Source organism: Piliocolobus tephrosceles, chromosome 1 (genome assembly GCF_002776525.5).
Source record: "Piliocolobus tephrosceles isolate RC106 chromosome 1, ASM277652v3, whole genome shotgun sequence".
In the NCBI taxonomy this organism is placed as follows: Eukaryota; Metazoa; Chordata; class Mammalia; order Primates; family Cercopithecidae; genus Piliocolobus; species Piliocolobus tephrosceles.
The window spans coordinates 219,240,837-219,265,697 of NC_045434.1; the positions used below are offsets into that span (position 1 = coordinate 219,240,837).

General features: G+C 58.2%; 2 protein-coding genes across 3 annotated transcripts in view; one reads left to right on the forward strand and one right to left on the reverse strand.

Annotated features, from left to right (window-relative positions):
- Positions 1-10,695, forward strand: part of MMEL1 (membrane metalloendopeptidase like 1) — a 44,579-nt gene extending 33,884 nt beyond the window's left edge. Inside the window, exons 12-24 of the mRNA XM_023215161.2 lie at positions 1,689-1,825; positions 2,172-2,265; positions 3,946-4,074; positions 4,546-4,644; positions 5,261-5,344; positions 5,727-5,830; positions 6,157-6,215; positions 6,666-6,785; positions 7,606-7,739; positions 7,852-7,917; positions 8,237-8,332; positions 8,632-8,708; positions 9,182-10,695. Of these exons, the coding sequence (XP_023070929.1) occupies positions 1,689-1,825; positions 2,172-2,265; positions 3,946-4,074; positions 4,546-4,644; positions 5,261-5,344; positions 5,727-5,830; positions 6,157-6,215; positions 6,666-6,785; positions 7,606-7,739; positions 7,852-7,917; positions 8,237-8,332; positions 8,632-8,708; positions 9,182-9,281 (1,299 nt within the window). The 3' untranslated portion in view covers positions 9,282-10,695. The remainder of the gene's footprint in view (positions 1-1,688; positions 1,826-2,171; positions 2,266-3,945; positions 4,075-4,545; positions 4,645-5,260; positions 5,345-5,726; positions 5,831-6,156; positions 6,216-6,665; positions 6,786-7,605; positions 7,740-7,851; positions 7,918-8,236; positions 8,333-8,631; positions 8,709-9,181) is intronic.
- Positions 10,696-10,945: 250 nt separating this feature from the next.
- PRXL2B (peroxiredoxin like 2B) lies at positions 10,946-13,843 on the reverse strand. Of its 2 annotated transcripts, none has more exons than XM_023215159.2 (7): positions 13,652-13,843; positions 13,305-13,509; positions 12,811-12,862; positions 12,186-12,249; positions 12,014-12,089; positions 11,599-11,717; positions 10,946-11,237 (listed from the first exon to the last, which is right to left on the reverse strand). In XM_023215159.2, exons 1-7 carry the CDS (start codon positions 13,712-13,714, stop codon positions 11,220-11,222), a joined length of 597 nt encoding a protein of 198 aa, XP_023070927.1. In that variant the 5' UTR covers positions 13,715-13,843; the 3' UTR covers positions 10,946-11,219. The 2 variants fall into 2 exon arrangements, with proteins under 2 accessions (XP_023070927.1, XP_023070928.1); XM_023215160.1 differs by having other exon boundaries at positions 11,599-11,685; positions 12,014-12,109.
- Positions 13,844-24,861: the final 11,018 nt, after the last annotated feature.

The following is a 24,861-nucleotide window of genomic DNA, read 5'->3' on the forward strand; positions in this document are numbered from 1 at the left end:
GGAGTCTCCCTCTGTCGCCCAGGCTGGAGTACAGTGGCCGGATCTCAGCTCACTGCAAGCTCCGCCTCCCGGGTTCAGGCCATTCTCCTGCCTCAGCCTCCCGAGTAACTGGGACCACAGGCGCCCGCCACCTCGCCCGGCTAGTTTTTTGTATTTTTTTAGTAGAGACAGGGTTTCACCAGGTTAGCCAAGATGGTCTCGATCTCCTGACCTCGTGATCCGCCCGTCTCGGCCTCCCAAAGTGCTGGGATTACAGGCTTGAGCCACCGCGCCTGGCCTTTTTTTTTTTTTTTTTTATTTGAGACAGAGTCTTGCTCTGTCATGCAGGCTGGAGTGCAGTGAAGCAATCTCAGCTCACTATAACCTCTGCTTCCCAGGTTCAAGCAATTCTCCTGCCTCAGTCTCCCAAGTAGCTGGGACTACAGGCGTGTGCCACCATGCCCAGCTAATTTTTGTATTTTTAGTAGACACAGGGTTTCGCCATGTTGGCCAGACTGATCTTGAACTCCTGGCCTCAAGTGATCCACCCCCCTCAGTCTTCCAAAGTGTTGGGATTACAGGCGTGAGCCACTGTGGCCGGCCCCTTCTATTTTTATTTGCCAAGCGTTTTTATTATGAATAGATAGCAGATTTTATCAAATGCCTTTTCTGCACCTGTTGAAATGATCATGTGACTTTCCTCCTTTATTCAGTTATCGTAGTGGATTAAAATGATTTGAGTTTCAGGCCGGGCACGGTGGCTCAAGCCTGTAATCCCAGCACTGTGGGAGGCCGAGACGGGCGGATCACGAGGTCAGGAGATAGAGACCATCCTGGCTAACACAGTGAAACCCCGTCTCTACTAAAAAAAAATACAAAAAACTAGCCGGGCGTAGTGGCGGGCGCCTGTAGTCCCAGCTACTCGGGAGGCTGAGGCAGGAGAATGGCGTAAACCCGGGAGGCGGAGCTTGCAGTGAGCTGAGATCTGGCCACTGCACTCCAGCCTGGGCGACAGAGTGAGACTCCGTCTCAAAAAAAAAAAAAAAATGATATGAGTTTCAAATGTTATGCCAGACTCGTATTCCTTGAATAAATCTAATTCAGCTGTGAGGTATTATGGCATTTTGTACAAGTATGGCTAGGTGCTATTTGCTAATATTTTGCTTAGAACTTTTGTATCTATGACATAAATGAGACTGGCTTATTATTTCCTCTGCTTATAATAGCCTATTTTGGTATTAAGGTTATTCTTGGCCTCAAAAATCAAGTTGAAAAACATTTTCTCATCTCTGGAAAGTTTTAGTAAGATTGGCAGTTTTCTTTAAATGTCAGATAGAATCCACTGGTGAAGCCAGATGGGTCTGGAAATTTCTTTTTGGAAATTTTTTAAATTAAAGATTCTATTTATTTAACCTAGAAGACTAGTCATATTTTCTATTTCTTTTTTTTTGTCATTTTCACTAAGTTGTGTTTTTCTAGGAACTTGCCTGTTATACTTAGGCTTTCACATGTATCTGCATGATCACTTGTGTTTTTACAGCTGTAGGCTCTGTACTAATGTCACCCACCTTTCCTGAAGCTGATTACCTGCACGTTCTCTCTTATTCCTTGAACATTCTTCAATGGGGGCTGGGTTTCTTAGGTTCGCAGGAACTGTTTCTCCCTCTCTCTCTCTCTCCCTCTTTTCTCCCCACTTCCTCTATCCACAGGGATTTAACTGGACTCTGTTCATACAAACTGTGCTATCCTCTGTCAAAATCAAGCTGCTGCCAGATGAGGAAGTGGTGGTCTATGGCATCCCCTACCTGCAGAACCTTGAAAACATCATTGACACCTACTCAGCCAGGTGAGGCCCTGGGAGGGTCTCCAAAGGCCTCAGCATCTTTGCCCCTGCTCTCCCATCCTCCCCAACACAGCTTCTGCTCCCAGGAAGGGACCCTATGAAGCATCTGCCCTGAGGGGTGTGGGACATGATGGGTTAAGCTTTAGTGGCCAGTGGAGCCTTACATTAAAGATGTGTCAGGTCCCAAGCACCCGGGGCAGATGGGCTGGATCTTGGAGGAGGTGTCCTCCAGCACCCGTAACTCTCTGTTTGGGGTGGAACGTGCTGGCCAAGGGCCCTAAGCCATATCTCCTCCCTTGCAAAGACCTCTCACCTGTTCTCCCCCTCACCCTCTACCTTCTGCCTCCAGGACCATACAGAACTACCTGGTCTGGCGTCTGGTGCTGGACCGCATTGGCAGCCTAAGCCAGAGATTCAAGGACACACGAGTGAACTACCGCAAGGTGAGCCCCTGCCCCACCTGAAGCCTGGCCCGGCACTCATTCATTCAGGCCATGATGCTGAGCATAAGCTGTGGGCATGTACCGAGGGTCACAGCCATGGACGAGGCAGGGCGAGGCGCCTACCCTGGTTAACCATGAGCAGTCAACAAGGCAGAACACAGCTCTGCCAAAACCACAGAGCATGATGTGGTGTGGAGGCAGGGAGGGACGAGGGCAGGGAGCGTTGCTCCGGGAAGGTGACATTTGAGACCTTAAAGGCCTGAAGAGAAGGCAGGGTGATTTCCCGGGAGAAGAAACAGCCAGTGCCAGTGCAGAGGCCAGAGGCAGGAGCAGGCAGGGGCCGGGGGCCAGACCCGGGGTCAGCAGGGGACAGGAAGGAGAAGAGGGCAGGGAGGGAAGTGAGGTGACTGCGGGCCGCAGCAGCCGGTTTGGGTTGTACTCCCCGTCTGAAAGCCACCAGGGTGCTAAGAGCAGAGACTCGGTCAGATTTCCTGCTCTGTAGTCACTGTGGCTGCTCCCGGCTGGGGTGAAGGTGGAGACAGGGAACCGCAGGGAGGCCCTAGGGAGATTCTGGCTGTTCTAGAGACAGTGAGCTGAGTAGGGGGCAGGGTCAGCATGGAGGCCAATGTGGTCACCCAGGTGAGGTGACGGGTTTGGCCAGGGTGGTGGCAGACAGACAGACCCAGGGGAGGTATTGACTGCAGCAGCTGAGGGATTGGGTATAGGGGCTAAGGGCAGAGGGGAGTCGGGACTCTCAAGACCTTTGCTGGAGTAATGAGAGGGACAGAGGCCCCCACTGCAATGGGGAGACTGAGGCAGAGGCAAACTGGGGGCAAGTCAAGCCTCCTGGTGCCATTGGGGGCTCAGAGACATCTGTGAGCCACGCGTCAGTGGGGCACTGAGTCTAGGAGCTCCTGGGGAGGCAGAAAGGGCTGCCTCCCTTTCCTAGGGGGCAGGAAGTCCTGCAGCCTGGAAGGTGTGGTAGGGTGGTGGGCACAGCTCTGGGCAGGACGCTGGGCACAGCGCTGGGCAGGACGCTGGGCATGGCGCTGGGCACGGCGCTGGGCAGGACGCTGGGCAGAGCGCTGGGCAGGATGCTGGGCACAGCGCTGGGCAGGGCGCTGGGCACGGCGCTGGGCAGGACGCTGGGCATGGCGCTGGGCAGGACGCTGGGCACGGCGCTCCCTGGGCTTGCCTGAGTCTGGGGTCTAGAGTCTCGTGCCCCTGTGTCCCTGGGGACAGATGAGCAGGTGTTCTCACAGCTGCTTCAACAATGGGGAAACCAGGGCCCTGGGAGCTGGTGGCTGAGAGGCACGTGGTCCCAGGCCTTGCTCTGGGGTCAGCACTATCCAAGTGCCTTGGGACTGGGGCCAGAGTCCTGGACAGCAGAGTCCAGCCAGACAGCCAGGACAGGGACTGGGGAGGAACCCCCCAGCTCCCCAGGGTAAAGGCCCAGCTCTCACGCGGGGGAGGCCCCCCAATCACAACGGCATGCCCATCCTCCCTCTGCCACTGCAGCACCCAGAGGCAAGGCTGAGACCATCCCATGCCCCCTGCTGGCCCCGGGGCACCCTGAGTCTGAGGATAGGTGGGTCTGCTCGCCCCGTAAGCCCAGGGCCCCATGCCAGGCCTGGCGAGGCTGACGTGGGGGCCAGTGGCATGAACAGGTGGCCCTGCCAGGCACTGTTCGGCACGATGGTGGAGGAGGTACGCTGGCGTGAGTGTGTGGGCTACGTCAACAGCAATATGGAGAACGCCGTGGGCTCCCTCTACGTCAGGGAGGCATTCCCTGCAGAGAGCAAGAGCATGGTGGGCACCCCTCATCCATGGCCCACCGGGGGCCAGCCTTCCGCAGGGACGCTGAGCCTCCCTGCCCTGGGACTCCCACCCTGCCCAGGCTCAGGGGCCCCTGGGAGAGCCACACCTGCCCCAGTGCACCAGACAGAGGGAGGCCAAGGGAAGCCGTGCCCGCCCCCGTGCCCCTGACCCCAGCCGACCATCGGGCCCCACTCCTGGGCCCTGCAGGTTCAGCTGGGAAAGGCACAGGTAGTACAAGTTGCCCCAGGCCCATGAGGACCCTGCCCCAGGCAGGGAGGACCCTGAAGTTGGGTGGTCATCTCGTCCCCCTAGCAGCCCCACACCTCACCCGAGAGGCCCACAGCTGGGCAGCCCAGGGCCTTGTCCCGGCGAGGCTCAGACCAAACCTCCCCAAAGCCCTCGAAGGTTGGTCGTCTGCCCTCCGGATGAGTCTGGGACACGAGGGCCATGCCTGCTTCCCAGGTCAGAGAACTCATTGACAAGGTGCGGACAGTGTTTGTGGAGACGCTGGATGAGCTGGGCTGGATGGATGAGGAGTCCAAGAAGAAGGCACAGGAGAAGGTATGTGGCTCGCAGAGGCCAGGGCAGCCCCAACTGGATCTGGGCACGGGCAGCACTGCCCCGACAAAGCCGCCTGACAGCCCCCATGGGGAGAAGGCAGCCCCAGGAGGCACAGACAGGACCACTCGTCCACTGCGGAGCTGAGGAAAAGCAGACAAGGGTGGGAAGCCAGGCCTGGGACATCCACAGTGCCCCCCAGGAGCCAGTGGGGGTAGCAGTGGCCTTGGGAGCGAGGGTCAGACCCACCAGAAGCCCCTCTGGACCCAAGTGACAGACGGCAGCCAAGTGACCCCTCCAGGGCCCCTGCCCCCACCCGGACCCCTGGCGGGCTGTTGGGCTGAAGGTCAGGTGGGCAGAGCCAGACCCGTGATGGGCTTTTGGGTTCTAGGTCAGGTAGGCCGAGCCTTCAATGCTCTGTCCCCCTTAAACCACCCCAGAGACTGCAAGGTGAGGGCCAAGTCCCGGAGCCCCCCAGTCCCTCACCCACAGGACAGGGATAGCACAGCCAGGATGCCCTGGGCCCACCCCTCCCACAGTGGGGCACTCACTGACCGGCCCCAGGGCTGATCCCATATGCAGTGGGGCACCCCCTGGCCAGTCCCTCCTCCCCATTCAGGCCATGAGCATCCGGGAGCAGATCGGCCACCCTGACTACATCCTGGAGGAGACGGACAGGCGCCTGGACGAGGAGTACTCCAACGTACACCCCTCACCCCAGCCCTAAACCGCCCCCTACACCATGGACATGGGCCCTGATTTCCTGGGGGTTCCTCTGTGCCAAACCCTGCGCCCTCCTCCTGGATGCTAACATAGCTATCCTCACCGAGCCCCAGGGTGGTGGCTCCAGCACTACCCTCAGTGTACAGATGGGGAAACAGAAGCCTGGAGGGATGAGGGACTTGCTCAGAGTCACATAAACGCTCACAGCCAGGGCTGCCCCACCCACCTGCACCCACAGCCGATTGTCCACGTGCAGACGCCTGGCGAGGCTTGAGGTCCTTCCCCAACCACCCGGGACCTCTCCCCTTGCCCCTCTGAGGGCCCAGCCCGAGCATCTGGCAGTGACTGCACCTCTCCCATAGCTGAACTTCTCAGAGGACCTGTACTTTGAGAACAGTCTGCAGAACCTCAAGGTGGGCGCCCAGCGGAGCCTCAGGAAGCTTCGGGAAAAGGTGGACCCAAATCTGTGAGTGGCATCCCTGGCACGGCATGGGGGGGCCATGGAGTGGCCAGTAAGGCATACAGGGCTACCTGCCAGGCAGGGAGACTAGATGCACGGCTGGGGTCCAGTGCCAGCTCGGGGGGGGCAGTCACTGGGCCCATCTTCACCCTCTGCTTTCTGGGGCCCAAGTCACCTCCTCCTCAGGGACCCCAGGAAGGACCCAGATCTTGGGATAGGCCTCGCCCCTCCTCTGGTGTGGCCAGGGTGGGCTCTGGTCCACCGAGGCAGAGAGAGCCCAGAGGGAGGGTCCCCAGAGAGGCGGCTCCCAGAGACCGGCTTGTCTATCACAGCTGGATCATGGGGGCGGCGGTGGTCAATGCATTCTACTCCCCAAACCGAAACCAGATTGGTAAGTTCCTCCCGCTCCCCGCCCACCCAAGCCTTTTGGCGCCAGAGTTGAAGGGGCGGCTTGCAGCCCCCTGCCCATCCCTTCCTCCTGGGGGCACCCCAGCCTGTTCTCAGAACGCTCTCCTACATCACCCCTTGCTGCCCCCATGGGGAACATTCGCTCCCATGCCTATCAGGGGCTCAGGGAGGGACGTGGCAGGCGGCATGGAGCCTTTCCCGCGGACAGAACAGGATGGTGGGAGGAGGCCGGACTGAGGTCCTGGGTCTGCCAGGCACGAGCCCGCCCAGCCTCTGAACCTCCCTGTCCTCATCTGTAAATTGAGGGGGTCCTGACCTCTGCCTCCCTGTCTGTGGGATCAAGTGTGAGAACCCCTGGCGGCGCCACCCCTGAGCCTGGCACACAGCAGATGCATCCGCTCACAGTTTGTTCTTTGTCCCACCTTGGGGACAGTGTTCCCTGCCGGGATCCTCCAGCCCCCCTTCTTCAGCAAGGAGCAGCCACAGGCCTTGAACTTCGGAGGCATTGGGATGGTGATCGGGCACGAGATCACGCACGGCTTTGATGACAATGGTGAGGGGCCACCCCTCCAACCACACGCGCCCTCCCCTCTCCTCAGAGAAGCAGCCGGGAAGGGGCCTGGGGGCGCTCCATTTAACCCCTTCGCGGTTTTAATGGGGACACCGAGGCCAGGTCCTCAGGGAGCTGTGGGGGCAGAGCAGGCCTTGAATGCCAGGCTGGGGCCCTGTCTGAGGGCACTGACTCCCAGCATGGTGGAGGGGACCCAGGGACTCCAGCCTATGACCCTGACTCCACCTGGCACTGGGCACTTCCCTCCCACGGCCTGTGACATAGGGATGACGACACTGCCCAGCACAGCAGTGAAGCCCAGATCCCAGCCTGGGGAGCCTCTCCAGGCGGCCGGCATCCTTCACCAGGGGAGTGTGCCACCCCCGCCATGGCCATGCTGACCTCCGCCCCTTGGTGGGGACTGACCTGCCTGGGACAGGGGCCCCGGCTGGTTTTCTCCTGTGGCTCGGCCATCGGGACATTCCGTGGGCAGCCCTGTGTCCCCAGGGACCACGTCCTCCCCTCACCTGGGGTTTACAGTTTGGGCATCACAAGAGGAGCCCTTAAACCATGATGCCTCCGAGACCACAGGACCAGGCGCTAGGCCCTAGACTCGGGGTGGCACGGGAGACCACTGACGCCCTCCCTTTCTGGGGGCTGTGTAGCCGCAGACAGCTGCTGCTCTTTGGAGCCCGTGCCTGCTCAGACCATGGGCTCTCCGTACTGGGGCTGGCTGCAGGAGGGGCCAGGCACAGTGGTTGCCGTGGGGCTGAGCACAGTGCAGCCAGGGGCATGTGGGCAGCCCTCCTCTGCCCCTGCCCAGGCCGGAACTTTGACAAGGATGGCAACATGATGGATTGGTGGAGTAACTTCTCCACCCAGCACTTCCGGGAGCAGTCGGAGTGCATGATCTACCAGTACAGCAACTACTCCTGGGACCTGGCGGACAAACAGAACGTGAGCACTGCCACCAGCACCAAGGCTGCGGGGGGACTGGATCCCCAGCCCCAGCCCTGAGGGAGAGGGGAGTCAGGGCGGGGGCTGCCCCAGTCCTGTCTCCTGTGCGCAGGTGAACGGATTCAACACCCTTGGGGAAAACATTGCCGACAACGGAGGGGTGCGACAAGCCTACAAGGTGGGGCCTGGCAGGGCAAAGTGGGGTCTGGCAGGGGAGGGGGTGTTAGCATGGCAGGGGAGGGGGCATCAGGGGCTCATTCAGGATGAGCTGCCTGGCCAGGGATCCCCCCTAGAGCCCAGTTCAAGGGTCTCTGAGTGACTGAGGTGGTGAGCACTCATCCATGGAGTGTGCGAGGGGCCCTTGCACAAAGTCGCTGCAGCAGCAGGACCCCCACAGGGGTAGGTCCTAGAGCCAGATCTCTGCTCTGCCCTGAGATCTGAGGGTTCTGGAGTCCAGGCTGGCAGGCCTGAGCCCAGCTCCCATCCGGTGCCTGCAGGCCTACCTCAAGTGGATGGCAGAGGGTGGCAAGGACCAGCAGCTGCCCGGCCTGGATCTCACCCATGAGCAACTCTTCTTCATCAGCTATGCCCAGGTGGCAGCCACAGTCCTGTTCCCACCATCCCCATGCTTCCCCACTCACCTCTGGAGGGCCTGCCCTGGGGTGCCTCCAGGGACCAGAACCCAGCGTGGAAGGCCCCTTGGGGGAAAAGCATGAGGGGCAGGGGGTGGGAGCTGGAGAGGATTCGAATGCTGATGGGAGGAGGGGGGCACCTGCTGGCTCCCCTCGCCCCACCCTAGAAGGGGCAGCCTGGGGATAGTGGAGACCCTCCCCCACCCCTCCTGGCGACCCCATCCCCATCACCTGTAGCCACACCCCCCACATGCCCACAGGTGTGGTGCGGGTCCTACCGGCCCGAGTTCGCCATCCAATCTATCAAGACAGATGTCCACAGTCCTCTGAAGTACAGGCAAGTGCTCCCATACCCACAACCCCTTTGCCACCCACAACCCCCTCACCCCCACCCCAGTGGCCTATCAGACTTAAAGAAGAAAGCACAAAAAGCGGCTCAGCAAAGACAGGTTTATTTTGAGAATCAACCTGAGAGGGGCTTCTGGCCGATTTCAGTCAGGAACATTCTCTTACAGACTAAGGGTATTTAAGAGTTTAGGAAGGGGGAGCCTACCGCAGGCTGGGAATGTTTCTGTGTGAAGGAAAGTTTTATTGCAGAGTTGGAATATCTCTGGTTGGAGGGGAGGTTATTCTCGGGATTGGCATGTTTCTGGTCAGATGGGGGTTTATCTCACAGCTGAAATGTTTCTGGTCATACTGACATGAGCCATCAGGCTGATGTTTTGGGCTGGTTTTTAATCACGGGAACTTAAAATGGTCGTGTTTGTCCAAGATGGCAATGCTCCTGCTGTCACACCCGCCCACCCACAGGGTACTGGGGTCACTGCAGAACCTGGCCGCCTTTGCAGACACGTTCCACTGTGCCCAGGGCACCCCCATGCACCCCAAGGAGCGATGCCGCGTGTGGTAGCCAAGGCCCCGCCGCGCTGCGCGGCCCACGACCATCCGCTGCTCTGAGGCATCTGTGCGGAGAAGGTGCAGCCAGCGGCAACCCAGCATGTGTCCCGCCCCGGCCGACCATGCCAAGCCTGCCTGCCAGGCCTCCGCACCTGGCCTAGGGTGCAGCCACCTGCCCGACACCCAGGGATGAGGAGTGTTCAGTGCAGCACCTGGCCCAGAGTCCCCTCTACGGACACCCGCGGGGCTCAGCGCCCCCGTCACAGCCCTATAGAGACGATCAACTGTGTCCTGCCCACCCTCCAAGGTGCATTGTCTTCCAATATCCACAGCTTCAGACTTGAGCTAAGTAAATGCTTCAAAGAAATCAGAGGCCTTACTTGTCTGGGAGGGACCAGGGTGGGCAGACAGGTGGCAGTGGCCTTGGGCACAACAGCTGCCCGGGGATGGGGGGAGAATGACAGCTGGGAGCTGATGGGGAGGGAGCCAGTTCCAGTCAAGTCTTCTAGGGTCCAATGCCAGGGCCAGCAGTGACCAGGATGCCCCCAAGTGCCCACCCCAGGGACCACACATTCAGATGCGGGGAGCCCCACTGGGGTGTCGGGGGACCCAGAGAGCTGCAGCTGGGAACCTGACATTTTAGCTTTGTGTAACTGAAAACCAGAGGAGGGGCTGAACCAAAGGGATGCGGTGGGTCGCCTGCTATGCATTTTTAAATGGCCACTGAGAGGGTGGGGTTGGGGCGGAAAGGGAGCTGGGAGACCCGCAGGAGCCCACAGTGGCCCCCAGGTTTGGACTAAGGAGTACAGGGAGGGCTGCGGTTGTCACCGGCCTGCATGGGAGGGGAGGGCCTGAGCAGCTAGTCTGACCTGGGAGGTAAGGGGTTCTGCTCTGGGCCTGTTAGGATCCCCAAGGAAAGGTGGCCAGGAAGCTGGATGCACCTAACTGGGCTAAGACCCTCCCAGGCCGGCCGCCCCACAGGCCATCCCCAGCAGGTGCAAACAATGATTCTGCCATCAGTAAAGGGGCTGGGGGCAGGCTGGCCCATCACCTGAGAGTCTCCAGGGTCCACCCACCCCACCAGGTGGAATCAAGCCCATCTCTGCCCTGAAAACCCAACTCTCCTGAGTGGCTCCCACCAGACACGACACTGACCCCGACCCTGCTGCAGCTGACCCCACACGCCTCTCCTGACGTGGGTTCAGGCCTGTCGCCTTTGAAGGGACTGACAGGGCAGTGAGGTTACCGTCCCCAGTGCCCCACAGGCCAAAGGCCCAAGGTCTCCAGAGACACTCGCAAAGCAGGAAGATGACACCTGGGACTCACAGCTACCTTGGCCGCCCCGAGGGCTTCAACAGTGAGCGAGGCGGGAGCTATGGAGGATGCAGGGCTCAGCACTTGCGAAGCAGTACGTGGCCAGGAACTGCAGTGTTTTGTTTTGTTTTGTTTTGTTTTTTTGAGGCGGAGTCTCGCTCTGTGGCCCAGGCTGGAGTGCAGTGGCCGGATCTCAGCTCACTGCAAGTTCCGCCTCCCGGGTTCACACCATTCTCCTGCCTCAGCCTCCCGAGTAGCTGGGACTACACGCGCCCGCCACCATTCTCCTGCCTCAGCCTCCCGAGTAGCTGGGACTACAGGCGCCCACCACCACGCCTGGCTAGTTTTTTGTATTTTTTTTAGTAGAGACGGGGTTTCACCATGTTAGCCAGGATGGTCTCGATCTCCTGACCTCGTGATCCGCCCGTCTCGGCCTCCCAAAGTGCTGGGATTACAGGCTTGAGCCACCGCGCCCGGCCAGGAACTGCAGTTTTAACGGCTCGTTGCTGCTGGCGGATCAGGAGAGGTTTGGCATCCCGGCCCAGCGACGCCACAACGGTTCTTCCAAGTGGACTTCCAGCTCACCCAGGGCAGCAGCCGCCGTCCAGATCCTCGGAGGCCAGGGCCTTCGCCTCCTTCACACCTCTCGGTCACACTGCGGGGACAGCAGGGGCCCATGGGGCCACTGGACACTGGACCAGACAAATGCCTGAGAGGGTCCCCTCAGACAATCCCCAGCCCTCCTGAGGGTGAGAGAACAGGCCTCTCTCTGCCCACCACGTGTCGCCCCCACCTCTGAGGACAGCCTCGCGGTACCTGTCCATCCAGCCATGCTGCCCTTCGGCCCCTCTCAGCCTGTCCCCGCTGCAAGTCACAGGGGCATCCACATCCCAGGGCACAATTGGCATGACACCCAAGGTGCTGTGACTCAGCTCCCAGCCAGGCCGAGTGCTCCTCCCAGGGGACCTGGGGGCAGGGCGTGGGTTGGCAGGCAGTGCCCCCAAGGCCTAGCTCACCTGAGGCGGGTTGCTAGCACAGACCTCCGCAGAGATGCCCAGGACCTGCAGGATGTGCTCCTGGGGGACATAATCGCCTGGGGACTTCTGAACGAAATGCAGCAGCACTTTGTCACCACCTGTAGCAGCGGGCAGGCAGTCAGGGTGCCCCGAAGGCTGCCTGCACCTCGAAGCCACATACTAGGAGGAGGGAGGGCGGGGCAGACCTGGCCGGCCATATCCCCCACTCAGCTACCCAGATGAATGAGCTGTTCTGCCACAGCCCAGCTCAGCCCAGCAGACATGCAGAACCAGGCCACAATGCGGTGGAGGGGCTGTGATGAGATTGACAAGCCAGAGAGAGGGCCTGGGCTAGGCCACCAAGCTCAGCAAGGTCCTCCCTGAGGCAGTGGCCGGGGCCCCTCCCTCAACCCACCTTTGCTGACCACCAGCAGCCCTCCGCTCTGCAGCAGGTCCCCAGACAGGTTCCCCTGGATGCCAACAGCCTTGGCCTGTCAGGAGTGGGCAAAGCCTGGGTCAGTCCTAGAGGAAAGGCCCCTGGGAGCTCCCACCACCCCCCGGCCTGTACAGCCTTGACCCACACAAACCTTGGCAGCCACATCACGCACAGGCTTCCCCAGAGCCGCCGGGAGGATGCTCAGGCTGTTGTACCTGCGAAGACACCAGGTCACTTGGCCAGACTCCAGAGAAGCCTGGGTCCAGAGCCTGCTCCAGTGTCCACAGACCAGTTCCTAGGTCAGGCCCCACTCCACCCCACCACCCACCTCACCAGGGCTCAGAGATGGCCCAGGCAGCCAGATCAGCAGCCAGCCCAGCCCACCGGCAGGCTGGACACCGAGCCCAGTGGCTGTTGGCCAAGGGCCACAGAGGGTGCAGGGAGCATGGATGGAGCAGGCTGGGTGTGCTCAGGGATCTGGCTCAGCTGGCAACTGCCAAGCAAAGGAGGCAGTCTGTGGCACAAACACCAGAAAGCTAGGATGGCCCCTGATGGGGCATGAGGCTCCAACTTCTGAGGTGGTCTGGACACCGAGAGTAAGCCCTAGACAAGGTGGCTCGTTACAGTCGCCCAGCACCCAAGAGAAGGCCTGGCAGAAGGGCTGGTCGACAGTGCCACCAGAGCCGCCTTGCCAGCAAGGATAGGAGGTGGCAGGGAGTGGTGGGCACCCCGGGCCCTCCGCCCCATGCTACCTGAGGGTGCCCGTCCCCACTCACCGCTTGAAGCCCAGCTCCTTATAAAGCTGCTTGCTCTCATCCAGGTAGAGCTCTGGAAAGCGAAAGCCACAGATGTGTGCCCCAGGCCTGGAACCAGCCCCCAACCCACTCACCACCAAGAATCACCCTCCTCCTTCCAACCCTCTGTTCTTCTGCCCACCTCTGTGCTCAGCCCACCCACCCAGGGCCAGGAGAGGTAAAACAGGGCTGAGTGACCCCCTCCCCTCAGAAGAAGGGCTGAGTCCCAGAGGTGACGGGTGGAACCGGAGAGGCAGAGCTCGCACAGACTCTGCTGCTAGGCTCAGGTCTGTGCAGGGCATCACCCAGCCACCAGCTGCGGGGCGGGAGGCAGGGAGAGACGAGGGACGCTGACCTGTGGACATAGCAAGGCCACTCCAGGAGACAGAAGAGCCAGGGCTGGGCAAGAAAGGGCCCCGAACGCCCTGAGTTTAGGGAAGGGTGTCTGCGCCGCCGCGTCGGGGAACAGGACGCACCTCCCGCGAAGTAGCCGCCGTCCAGGAACTCCTGCAGACCCAGGGCCTCGGGCCCCACGCCCACCAGACGCACACCGTGCTGGTCCAGGAGCCCCGCGAGGCCGCTGAGGTCCTGGGCGATCCAGCGGCACACCACGCAGCCGAAGCGCCGCAGCCCGGCCACCACGCACGCGCGATCCCGCCACAGGCTCCGCAGCTCCACGGCCTGCCAGGCGGCTGGCTCAGGGGCGCGCCCCCGCGGCCCCCAGTCCCGCCCCAGCCCCGCGGCCCCCACCACCCCATCGCTGCCAGGGCGCCCGGGCAAGAGCCGGGGACGCGCCCACCGTCCTGCGCTCGCCCGGTCTCACCTCCCCGGTCACCGCATGCTTCAGGATGCACACGCCCACGCGGGCAAGGTCCACCGTGCTCATGGCCGCGGCCCTCCGCCCTGGTTCCCAGATCCCCGCTCCTGGCTCCCAGATCCAGCCCCAGGGCCCGCCTCGAGATGCCCCGGCCACGCCTCTCTCGCTGCCGCCGAGGCCCCGCCCTTTCGGGCTCGTCTCCGCCCCGGGCCCCCCAACAAGATGGCCGCAGAGCGCCCAGCCACGCCTCTGGCCACGCCCCTTTCCGCACCCCGAGCCCTGCTCCGCCTCCTCGGATTCTCCCCTAGTCACGCCTTGCTGCCCCTCCCACTTCAGGCCAAGCCTCGAGATCGCGGCGCCAAATCCCGCGTCCGCCTGCTTGGGTCCCTCCCGCCTCCTCAATCCGGGCCTTGCTGGATGGTTGCTGTCCCGCGTCCCGGTCCCGCCCCTAGCCCCGCCCCTAGCCCCGCCTTCCCGTTGGGCCCAGAGTTGGACTCCGTCGGCCATTGGCGCAGCAGGCGGAGCTGGGCGGTGCGACCCTCGGCGCGCGATGCGCCTGTGCGGAATGCGGCGGGAGGCGGGCAGCAGGCTCACGGTGGTCCCGCGGATTGGCTGGGGACGGCGCACCCAGGGGTGGTCCAGGGAGCGGCGGGGGTCTCCCTTCGGGCTCGCGCGAAACTGGGCTGGATTCAAGGTTGAGGGGAGAGGGTGAGCGCAGGGGTCGCGGGCATAGGGGACCGCGGGCCGGGGTCTCCCGCGGGGCGGGGGTCCCAGCAATGGGGGTGCGAGGGCTTAGCCTTTCCACGTGGTCTGGTTTTCGCTTGAAAATCCCCACAAATTCGGCTGTATCTCAATTATACATGGACGCGTTGCCTTGAATCATAAAATACTGTTCATGTCGTACTGGTTGCATATCAGCTTTTAACCCCCCAAACCTTGGGGCGAAATGGACCCCGGGGAGATCAACACAGCTCCCAGAAGTGCACTGCGGGTCAGGCGCCTGGCAGATGCGTCCCGTTCCTCCCCCACTGCAGCCCTGTGATAGCGTTTATCGCCGAGTTGGGCTGAGGGCGGGTCACAGCTTCACCCAGCCTGGGCTCCCAGCTGGGCGGGCCCGGCCTGGCAGAGTCTGTGCTCCTGGCACGGGGCCTCACTCCCCAGGCTCCAGAACAGTTCCAGGGGCCTGGGCGGGCTGGAGAAGGAAGGGGGAGCCCCCACACTGTATTCCAAATAATGGGAGGCCCGGGGGGGTGCTGCTGCCCTCTCCTGTGCCCTCGCCCTGGGGTGGTGAAGGTCCAGACAGGGAAACGGAAGTCGTTCCTATGTCAGAAAGGGCAAAAGGCAAAACAAGGAAGGGGAATCCCGAGGAGGGAGGAGCTGTGGCAGCCCCAGAGCCCAGGAGTGCAGCCCCCAGAGACCAGGGCTACCCCTCTACCCTGTCGGACTGTGCAGGAGGGGCCCCTCTACCGTCTGGAGCTGTGCAGGAGGGGCCCCTCTACCGTCTCGGGCTGGGCAGGAGGGGCCCTCCACCGTCTCAGGTTGTGCAGGAGGGGCCCTCCACCGTCTGGGGCTGGGCAGGAGGGACCCATCTACCTTCTCCCGCTGCGCAGGAGGTGCCCTCCACCGTCTTGTGCTGTGCAAGCAGTGAGCAAGCGCCGCCTCCTTGGGAGCTGGGATCCCAGACGGGATTCAGCCATTTTCAGAGACGTCCCCAGAAACAAGAATGCAAGATCAATTCCTCGCCTGGCATCTCCCACCAGCGCCATCGCTGCAGGAGCCTCGCAGGAAGCCAGCCGGCAGAGGAGAGTGGGAAAGGAGCTTGCAGCCTCCCAGCGCCAGTGCTGCGGAGCAGAAAGTGTCTGGGAGGCTGAGAAGCCATAAGAAAATAGCAGGGCCAGCCCGTGTGGCCGCTCAGATAGATGCTGTGTGTGTGTTTGCATATGTAGCGCCTGGAAAAACTCCACCTCCATCCTTTTGAGGTCCTGGCTGGGTCCAAGAGTTAAATCAAGATAAGATAGATCATCATGCCAACATATTTGATTCAGGTTGGATGTGGCTCAGGAACCCTCCTAAGGAAATGAAGACTCAGTGAAGCGGCCTCAGTCACTCGTGTGCTGAGTTGGACGGAGAACAGTGAGGTTCCAGGAAGCAGCTAGATGATATGAGGGCCTGAAAAGGTGAGAGGCATTTTATCAAGGACTGTACAGCATTTTCTGGGTCTCAGCTTCTCATCCTTGAGGATCCGAGCTTTCTAGTGTAGGGAGAGCATCTTTCACCTGGGAATTTCATCTTCTGCTTTTAAGAAACACAAGAGAGATCAGAACAATCTTTTTGCACCTGTTATTTTTTTAACTGCCTTTAATTCCAAATAGTGACTGCCAGAGCAGCCTGCATTGGGGTGGCACCTTCTTAACTCTGCATGCTGTACATAACTGGCACACGTCATTTAAAATAAATAGACAGGTTTGCTTACTTTTTACTCAGGTGCAATGTAATTCAGAAAAGTGCAGACATGCTCAGTAGGCAGCTCCTACACGCCTGTCGACTTTCTTTCATCGATGATGTATTGGTCGGCTCTCGCTAGGCTGTGCTGCTGAACAACTCGCTATCCTGGGTCAATCACAGCAACCAAGTTTCCCCTCCCACTCACGTTTCTTGTTGGCCACGGGGTGGCTCAGCTCCTAATGCCTCCTTCATTCTGGGGTCCAGGCTGAGCAAGCTGTGGCTCTCTGGAACATGCCGTTCTCCTGACCAAGGGAAGACACAGAGGAGAGATGGAGAAACCATGCCACACTCTCCCAGTGGCCGTCCACAGTTGGGATGTGTTGCTTGCACTCCCATGCCACTGGCCAGAGCAAGTCGTGTGGCCAAGGAGGCTGTCTGAGGGGCAGGGAAGGGCGCTTCCTCCTCCAGGTGATGTCAGTTCTGGGACTGGGTTTTAGCTTTTCTTACGAGGGAAGAGCTGGCCCATTACTGCAGCAGGGATGCTGACAGAACACATGAAACTCTGGGGTCAGAGACAAAGGACTTTGTCATTCACGGCATGGCAGGCAGGTGCTCACCTGTGTGTTTGGTCTTATCCCCTTGCCCCCAAGTTCCACGGACACCATGCAGGTGGGCCTGGGTGGGCTCTGCACAGTCAGTCGGTTTGCATGGCCACTGAGGAGCCCTGCACTGGGGGAGTCGGCTGTTTCTGCAGCAAGCAGTGAGCAAGCTGCTCTTTCTCCTTCAAGGACTCTCAGGGCAAACCACCCTGAGAAATGGGGGACGGTACTCAGGGCCTGCATTCCTGGCAGACCCTGTGAGAGGTGGGGGGCATAAGACACTTGTGGAGGACTGCCCTCTTAACAGGAGAAGCTGCCAGTACCAGAGGCTAAAGAGAGTTACCCAGAGATTTCACTGGCACCCCTAGGCTGCCTTGTGCCACATATGTGAAAACAGTCGTTTCATTGAAGCTTGTCCACTCAGTAGCTGTTGAAGCGGGGAGGGTGTCTTAGTCTATTGAGGCTGCTATTTTAACAAACAAAAAAATATAAACTACCACAGACTGGGTGACTTTTAAAGAACAGAAATTGATTTCTCATATTTCTGGAGGCTGGAGGGCCAAGATCAAAGTGCCGGCACATTCAGGGTCTGGTGAGGACTCCTTCCTGGTTCCTAGATCACTTCTTCATGCTGTGTCCTCACAGGGCGGACGGCACGAGGGGGCTCTCCAGGACCTCCTTTTTAAAGGCACGAACCCTGGCCAGGCACAGTGGCTAACACCTGTAATCCCAGCACTTTGGGAGACTGAGGTGGGCGGATCACCTGTGGTCAGGAGTTCAAGACCAGCCTGGCTAACGTGGTGAAACCCTATCACTACTAAAAATACAAAACTTAGCTGGGCGTCGTGGTGCATGCCTGTAATCCCAGCTACTCAGGAGGCTGAGGCAGGAGAATCACTTGAACTCAGGAGGCAGAATTTGCAGTGAGCCAAGATGGCGCCACTGCATTCCAGCCTGGGCGACAGATTGAGACTTCATCTCAAAATAAAATAAAATAAGTAAGGGCACTAAACCCATTCCCAAGGGCTCCACCCTCACTGCCCACCTAAGCACATGCCAAAACCCCATCTCATAATGTCATCGCATTAGGGATTCGGTTTCAGCATATGAACTGGAGGAGGGGACACAAACGGGGGAAATTGGCTCCACTGTGTGAAAATTGTCAATACCGAGGCAGAGTCACTTACGTCAGGACCCAAGCAAACCGCAGCTGGGAAGCCTCAAGGAAAGGTTCCTCATGCCCAGGTGCCTACAATGAGAACTGTTGCAGGGACTCCGACAGCACACAACATTCCAGATCAGCTCCTCCTATGAAGACGCCTCCCCAGCAACAACCATGTTACCCGTGAGTGATCACCAACCCTGCAATAAGCTCCTGTACCCAGTGAGGTTTATTCCAAAACAATCTGTGTAGACTTCCTCATCTCACCCACAAAAGAAGGATACACCTACGGTCCCCTACAGCCTGCATCTCCCAGATTGCAATCCCCTGCCATCCCCCAGTAAACTTCGTTTGGGAGAACCAGTCTCTCTGTTGTTTATTTTACACTGACAAGTTGCAGCATCGTGGCCAGCAGCAGAAGTCCTACTAGAAGTCCTACTAGGCTTCTTGAGTCTGTGGGTTGGTATCTTTAATCAGTTTGGGAATTCTTCCATTTTATTTATTTGTTTGTTTGTTTGTTTGTTTGAGATGAAGTTTTGCTCTTGTTGCCCAGGTTGGAGTGCAATGGCTGGATCTCAGCTCGCTGCAACCTCTGCCTCTTGGGTTCAAGCGATTCTCCTGCCTCAGCCTCCGGAGTAGCTGAGATTACAGGCACCCACCACCATGCCCAGGTAACTTTTGTATTTTAGCAGAGACAAGGTTTCACCATGTTGGTCAGGTTGGTCTTGAACTCCTGACTTCAGGTGATCCACCCACCATGGCCTCCCAAAGTGCTGAGATTACAGGCATGAGCCACCGCGCCCAGCTGGGAATTCTTTTTTTTAACCACTGTCTTACAATGATGTCTCATTCTGTCCTTCCTTCCTTCCTCTTATTCTGGGAAGCCCAATACACATATATTAGATCTTTTAACTAATGCATCTTGTTGAGTCGGAGTCACATGAGTCTCCTGTTCTGTGTTGTGCTTTCATTTCCCACAGGTATTTCGGTGCCTGTTTGCACCGTTTCCGTTGCCCTGTCTCTGTCTCCCCTCCATGGTCCACCTGCCACCAGGTCCAGTCTGCTGTCACCCGTCTCATGAGGGTGACCTGCAGCCCTGGGATGTCCATTTGGTTCTCTCGTGTAGGTTCCAACCAGCTGTGGAATTCTCCCTCCGGAGATCCCATTAGATGGCATTTCCTGTTTTTAGTAACACATTAATGAGTTATTTTAAAATACCTGTCTACTGACACTAACTAACTAAATAAAGGCACTAACCCATTCCTGAAAGCTCCACCGTCACTACCCACCTAAGCACATGCCAAAGTCCCACCTCATAATGTCATCGCATTAGGGATTTGGTTTCAGCACATGAACTGGGGGAGGGGATACAAATGGGGGAAATTGGCTCCACTGTGTAAAAATTGTCAATACCAAGGCAGAGTCACCTACATCAGGACCCAAGAAACTCACATCTGAGTTTCTGCTTCTGTTGCCTCTGTTTTCTTTTTCTTTTTTTTTTTTTTTTTTTTTTTTTGAGATGGATTCTTGCTCTGTCTCCAGGCTGGCGGGCAGTGGCACAGTCTCGGGTCACTGCAACCTCTGCCTCCCGGGTACAAGCGATTCTCCTGCCTCAGCCTCCCAAGTAGCTGGGACTACAGGCACGCACTACCACGCCTAGCTAATTTTTGTATTTTTAGTAGAGACGGGGTTTCACCATGTTGGCCAGGCTGGTATTGAACTCCTGACCTCAGGTGATCCACCCTCCACGGCCTCCTAAAGTGCTGGGATTACAGGCGTGAGCCACCGTGCCTGGCCAGCCTCTGTTTTCTTTTGATTATGGCACACACCTTCCTGCCTCTTCTCATGTTTACATCTCTGTTCTAGCCCTGGGCCCTGCAGACGTTAGGGGAGGTGTGCCTAGTACACAAACACACATGTGTGCACAAAGATGGGTCACTGTCAGGGCATGGGGAGATCGAAGGACCTGAATCAGACCAGGGCTCGTTCAGATGCTGGCTCTGGCACCGCCCAGCTGGGTCACCATGGGTAAGTCACCACCTTGTCTAAGCCTCAGTTTCCTCATCTGTAAAATAGACCCTGGTAACCGCCTTTGCCATCCACACACTCAGTTGTCGGCCACTCTGGCCAGCACACCTTGCTTCTGAGGAGCAGGAATCACAGCCCCGCTGTGGCTAAGAGGATACCAGACACACTCGGTTGTCAGCCACTCTGGCCGGCTCACCTTGCTTCTAAGCAGCAGGAATCACAGCCCCGCTGTGGCTGAGAGGATGCCGGAGCACTCCAGCTCCACCCCAAATGGCCCCTGGCCCCCGCCATCCTGCCCATCCTCCTCCAGCAAAGCCCAGGATGTCCCCATGAGAAGCCTCAGGGACTCAACCAGGTGGGCAGGCTGCAGAGGAGCCCTGGGAAAGGGCAGCTGCATTTCCCCAAGTCTCACCCTATATACGCCAAAGATGGGATTTGATCGACTTTCTTTTTTATATTTATTTATTTATTTATTTATTTTTGAGGCAGGATCTGGCTCTGTCACCCAGGCTGGAGAGCAGTGGAGCAATCTCAGCTCACTGCAACCTCTGCCTCCCAGGCTCAAGTGACCCTCTCACCTCAGCCTCCCAAGCAGTTGGGACTACAGGTGTGTTCTGCCCGGCTAATTTTGTATTTTTAGTAGAGATGGGGTTTCACCATGTTGGCCACGCTGGTCTTGAAGTCCTGACTTCATGCAATCCACCTGCCTCCACCTCCCAAAGTGCTGGGATCACAAGCTGAGCCACTGTGCCCAGCCTAAAAATTATTTTGTAATTGTGATAAGATATACGTAATGTAAAATTCACCACGCGGAGCATTTTAAGATCAGTTGAGTGGCATTACGTACATTCACATTGCTGTAGCCATCACCACCATCTATCTCCAGAATTTTTTGACAATGCTGAACTGGAACTCGGCACCTATAAAATGCTAACTGCCTCCCCCAGCCTGGCACCTACCACTCTACTTCCTCTCTATAAATTTGACAATTGTAGGCTCCTCATAGAAGTGGCATCATGGCTGGGTGTGGTGGCTCACGCCTGTAATCCCAGCACTTTGGGAGGCTGAGACGGGCGGATCACGAAGTCAGGAGATCGAGACCATCCTGGCTAACATGGTGAAACCCCGTCTCCACTAAAATCTACAAAAAACTAGCCGGGCGAGGTGGCGGGCGCCTGTAGTCCCAGCTACTCGAGAGGCTGAGGCAGGAGAATGACGTGAACCCGGGAGGCGGAGCTTACAGTGAGCTGAGATCCGGCCACTGCACTCCAGTCCGGGCGACAGAGCGAGACTCCGTCTCAAAAAAACAAAAAAAGTGGCATCATAATGGCGTTTGTCTTTTATGAATGACTTAAGTCACGTGGCGTAAATTCCTCAACATCCATCCATAGTGCAGCCTGTGTCCAAATTTCCTTTTCAAGGCTGAGCACCCTTCCACTGGACCTTTCAGCCACATTTGCCTTATTCTTGTACCTGTTGATGGACTTTTCGTACACATTCGAGCTCTTGTGAACACTGTGGCTGTGAACCTGGGTGTGCAAATATGTGCTCAAGTCCCTGCTTTCAATTCTTTGGGATCTATACCCAGAAGCGGAATGGCTGGATCACATGGTCATTGTGGTGTTAATTTTTTGAGGAACTGCCCTAATGTTTTCCACAACAGCTGCACCATGTCACATTTCCGCCAGCAGTGCACGAGAATTTTAATTTCTCCCCTTCCTCAGCAACAATTATTCCTCTCCCAGCTGGGCGCGGTGGCTCATGCCTGTAATCCCAGCACTTTGGGAGGCCGAGGTGTGTGGATCACCTGAGGTCAGGAGATCAAGACCAGCCTGGCTAACATAGTGAAACCCCGTCTCTACTAAAAATACAAAATTAGCGCAGCATGGTGTCAGGTGCCTGTAGTCCCAGCTTCTTGGGAGACTGAGGCAAGAAAATGCCTTGAACCCGGGAGGCAGAGGTTACGATGAGCCAAGATCTCACCACTGCACTCCAGCCTGGGCAACAGAGCGGGACTCTGTCTAAAAAAAAAAAAAAATCTTGCTCTCTGTATTGGGGGCTTTTAAAAGAAGCTGTCCATCCCGCTGGGCCTGAGGTGGTCTCCCTGCTGTTCTGATTTGCATTTCCCATTTCCCTAATGCTTGGTGGCACTCAGCCTTGTTTCCTGGGCATGATGGCCATTCGTGCGTCTTCTCTATTCTAGTCCTTTTCCGTTTTTTAATCCAATGGCTTCTCTCCGATGTTGTTGGGATGTAGGGTTCTTTACATATTCCAGACGGAATGCCTGATCTGATACACTTTCTCCTAGCCCATGCGTTGCCTTACATTCTATTAATTCATGTTTATAAAGTCCCGTGTATCTATTTTACACGTTTCTGCCTGTCCTTTTCCTGTCATACCCTAGAAATCACTACCAAGTTTCACATCAAGAGGCTTGTGTTTTCCGTTGAGGTCTCAGAGTTTTAGTTCATACGTGTTGAACAAGCACCAGCGCCAGCAGAGTGGAGCTGCCACCAGGGGTCACAGCCAAGCGTCTGGAGCGCAGTTGTGTACAGACCAGGGAAGGCCCAGGCCTGGGTGGGCCTTTCCACAGGATCCTGGAATGTTGCTTAGGGGCGGCTGAGCCCTGACTGGCAGTCACCTGTCTGGGAAAGCACCAGGCCCTGCGGAAGTCCCCATGGTGACAGTCACGTCCTGGCCACGTGGGCAGGTGCGGGGGAGGGAGGGTAGGGAGGCGGAAGTCCTGGTTTTTTCCTGCAGACTGGCACGGGCAGGACCTGAACCGCCCAAAGTCATGAGTCGCTGCCACTGCTCCTTCTGTGCCTGGTGCAGCCCCAGCTCATGGAGTCTGGGCCACCCCGATCCAGTGCCCCCTGCTTCACACTCAGGGTTCTGGCTTCCCTGCTGTGAACCTGTCTCTCCTCTGTGGGAGGGGCCAGCCTGAGCAGCCATCCCTGTGCCCACTGCCCAGCATATAGTGGGTGTCTCATAAATGTGGGCTGAACAGAACCTGCCCCTGGGGCCTCCCTCACTGGCAGGCATACAGCAGGTACCTCATAAATGTGGGCTGAACAGAACCTGCCCCTGGGGCCTCCCTCACTGGCAGGCATACAGCGGGTGCCTCATAAATGTGGGCTGAACAGAACCTCCCCTGGGAGCCTCCACTTCCCTTTGATGAGAGCAGAGAACCTTTGCCGGGCAGTGGCCACTTAGTGCCTGAGACAGGTGCCCCTTTCTCCCACCCTGGCCTATCTCGGGGCATCTGAGGGAGGGCAGGGCTATACCCCCACTTCACACTCGAGGGTCTGGCTGCCCCACCTGTGACCTTGTCTCTCCTCCGTGGAAGGAGCTGCGCCGTCTTTTTCACTTTCCATGATGACCATTCAGTGAGAAAAGATGACAGTGGCTCCTGCGTTTTGAAAGGAACCGTCCGCGTAGCTGCTGCAGGCAGGCCTCGCACTCAGGCAGTGAGGCTTCGGCCCTGAGAAGTCCCTGAGAAGGCCCCGACCCCACAGGCCTGGCCCTGGCTGAGAGGGAGTTGGAGTCCCCGGACTGGGGCAGCCCCTCTGCACCTGGGGTGGTGGAGCAGGAGCTTGACTGCCCGCAGGGCTTTCCTCCCAGCTCTGGGAGCCACCTCGCTGCAAACGCTGTGACTTCTGAGTGCCTCCGTCTCCCTTCGACACTGTTAGTCCTTTAGGTGACCTTTTTTTAGATGGAGTTTTCTTCGTTGCCCAGGCTGGCGTACAGTGGCGTGATCTCAGCTCACTGCAACCTCTGCCTCCCGGGTTCAAGTGCTTCTCCTGCCTCAGCCTCCCGAGTAGCTGGAATTACAGGTGCCCAACACCATGCCCAGTTAATTTTTGTATTTTTCATAGAGACGGGGTTTTACCATGTTAGTAAGGATGGTCTCAAACTCCTGATCTCAGGTGATCCGCCCACCTCCGCCTCCCAAAGTGCTGGGATTACAGGCATGAGCCACCATGCCCGGTCTAGGTGACTTCATGGTGAGATAACGCACAGGCATGGTGAGCAGCGTGGCAGAGGACCTGTTTGCAGGGCACTGTCTCCCGCCAGGGACCCCTTCATCTGGGAAACCTCCGCTGCAGGACAGGGACGCCGTGTCGTCAGGACGCAGGGCCTCTCCAGGGCACCCAGACCTCCTCTGAGCCTCTTGGAACTCCAGGACAGGGACGCCGTGTCGTGAGGATACAGGGTCTCTCTAGGGCACTCGGGCCTCCTCGGAGCCTCTTTACACTCTTTGCCTGCGTGCTTTCTTCTCTGTGGCGAAAGGTACATGACGTTTTATTGACCATTTCAGCCACCGCAAGTGTGCAAATCAGTGGCTTTTAGTCCATTTGTAATGCAGCTGGACCCCACCCTTTCCTGAATCCTACAGGCCAGGGCTGAGGGCGGGGAGGGGCCTGTGCAGCAGCCTGAGACCGGCTGTCCAATGGCAGGGCTCCCTTCTGGAAAGCCATGGTCCCCTGGGGCCAGCCTTCCCCCAGCAATGGTGGTTCACACCTCTCTCCATCCCGTTTCCAGTGCAAAAGCGACACAGACCGATGCAAACCCAAACAATGCAGACGTGGAGGAGGGAGAAAGTGAAAGTGGTTTCGGAGCCCTCCAGCCACCCTCTGGGGACAGCTGCCTGGCGTTCTGCAGACACAAGCACTCCTGGAGGCCAGCGTGGTTGGTGCTCGCTGGAGGGCTGGCCGGGCCTGGGAGCCGATGATCCTCTCAACAAAGTTCAGCCCCAGGGATGAGCCCAGCAGAGAAGGAGAGCTCTTTGCCTCGGAGCTGCTGCTCTGGCAGAGCCATGCGGGGAACCCAAATTCCAACCGAGACAGTTCTGGACCCAATTGTGTCTCCCCTGATTTTCTGTGTGGAGCCCTAAGCCCCAGTGATGCTGCATTTGGAGGTGGACTTGTAGGGAGGGAGAGACACCAGGCCCCCTCTCTGCCCTGGCCAAGGGGAAGGCTGGG

Coding starts and splice junctions, on each gene's coding strand:
- PRXL2B (XM_023215159.2), bottom strand. CDS start 13,714: ATGAGCACGGTGGACCTTGCCCGCGTGGGCGTGTGCATCCTGAAGCAT. Junction 13,510..13,651: donor AGCATGCGGTGACCGGGGAG/GTGAGACCGGGC, acceptor GCCGCCTGGCAG/GCCGTGGAGCTGCGGAGCCT. Junction 11,718..12,013: donor GCTGCTGGTGGTCAGCAAAG/GTGGGTTGAGGG, acceptor CCGCTGCTACAG/GTGGTGACAAAGTGCTGCTG.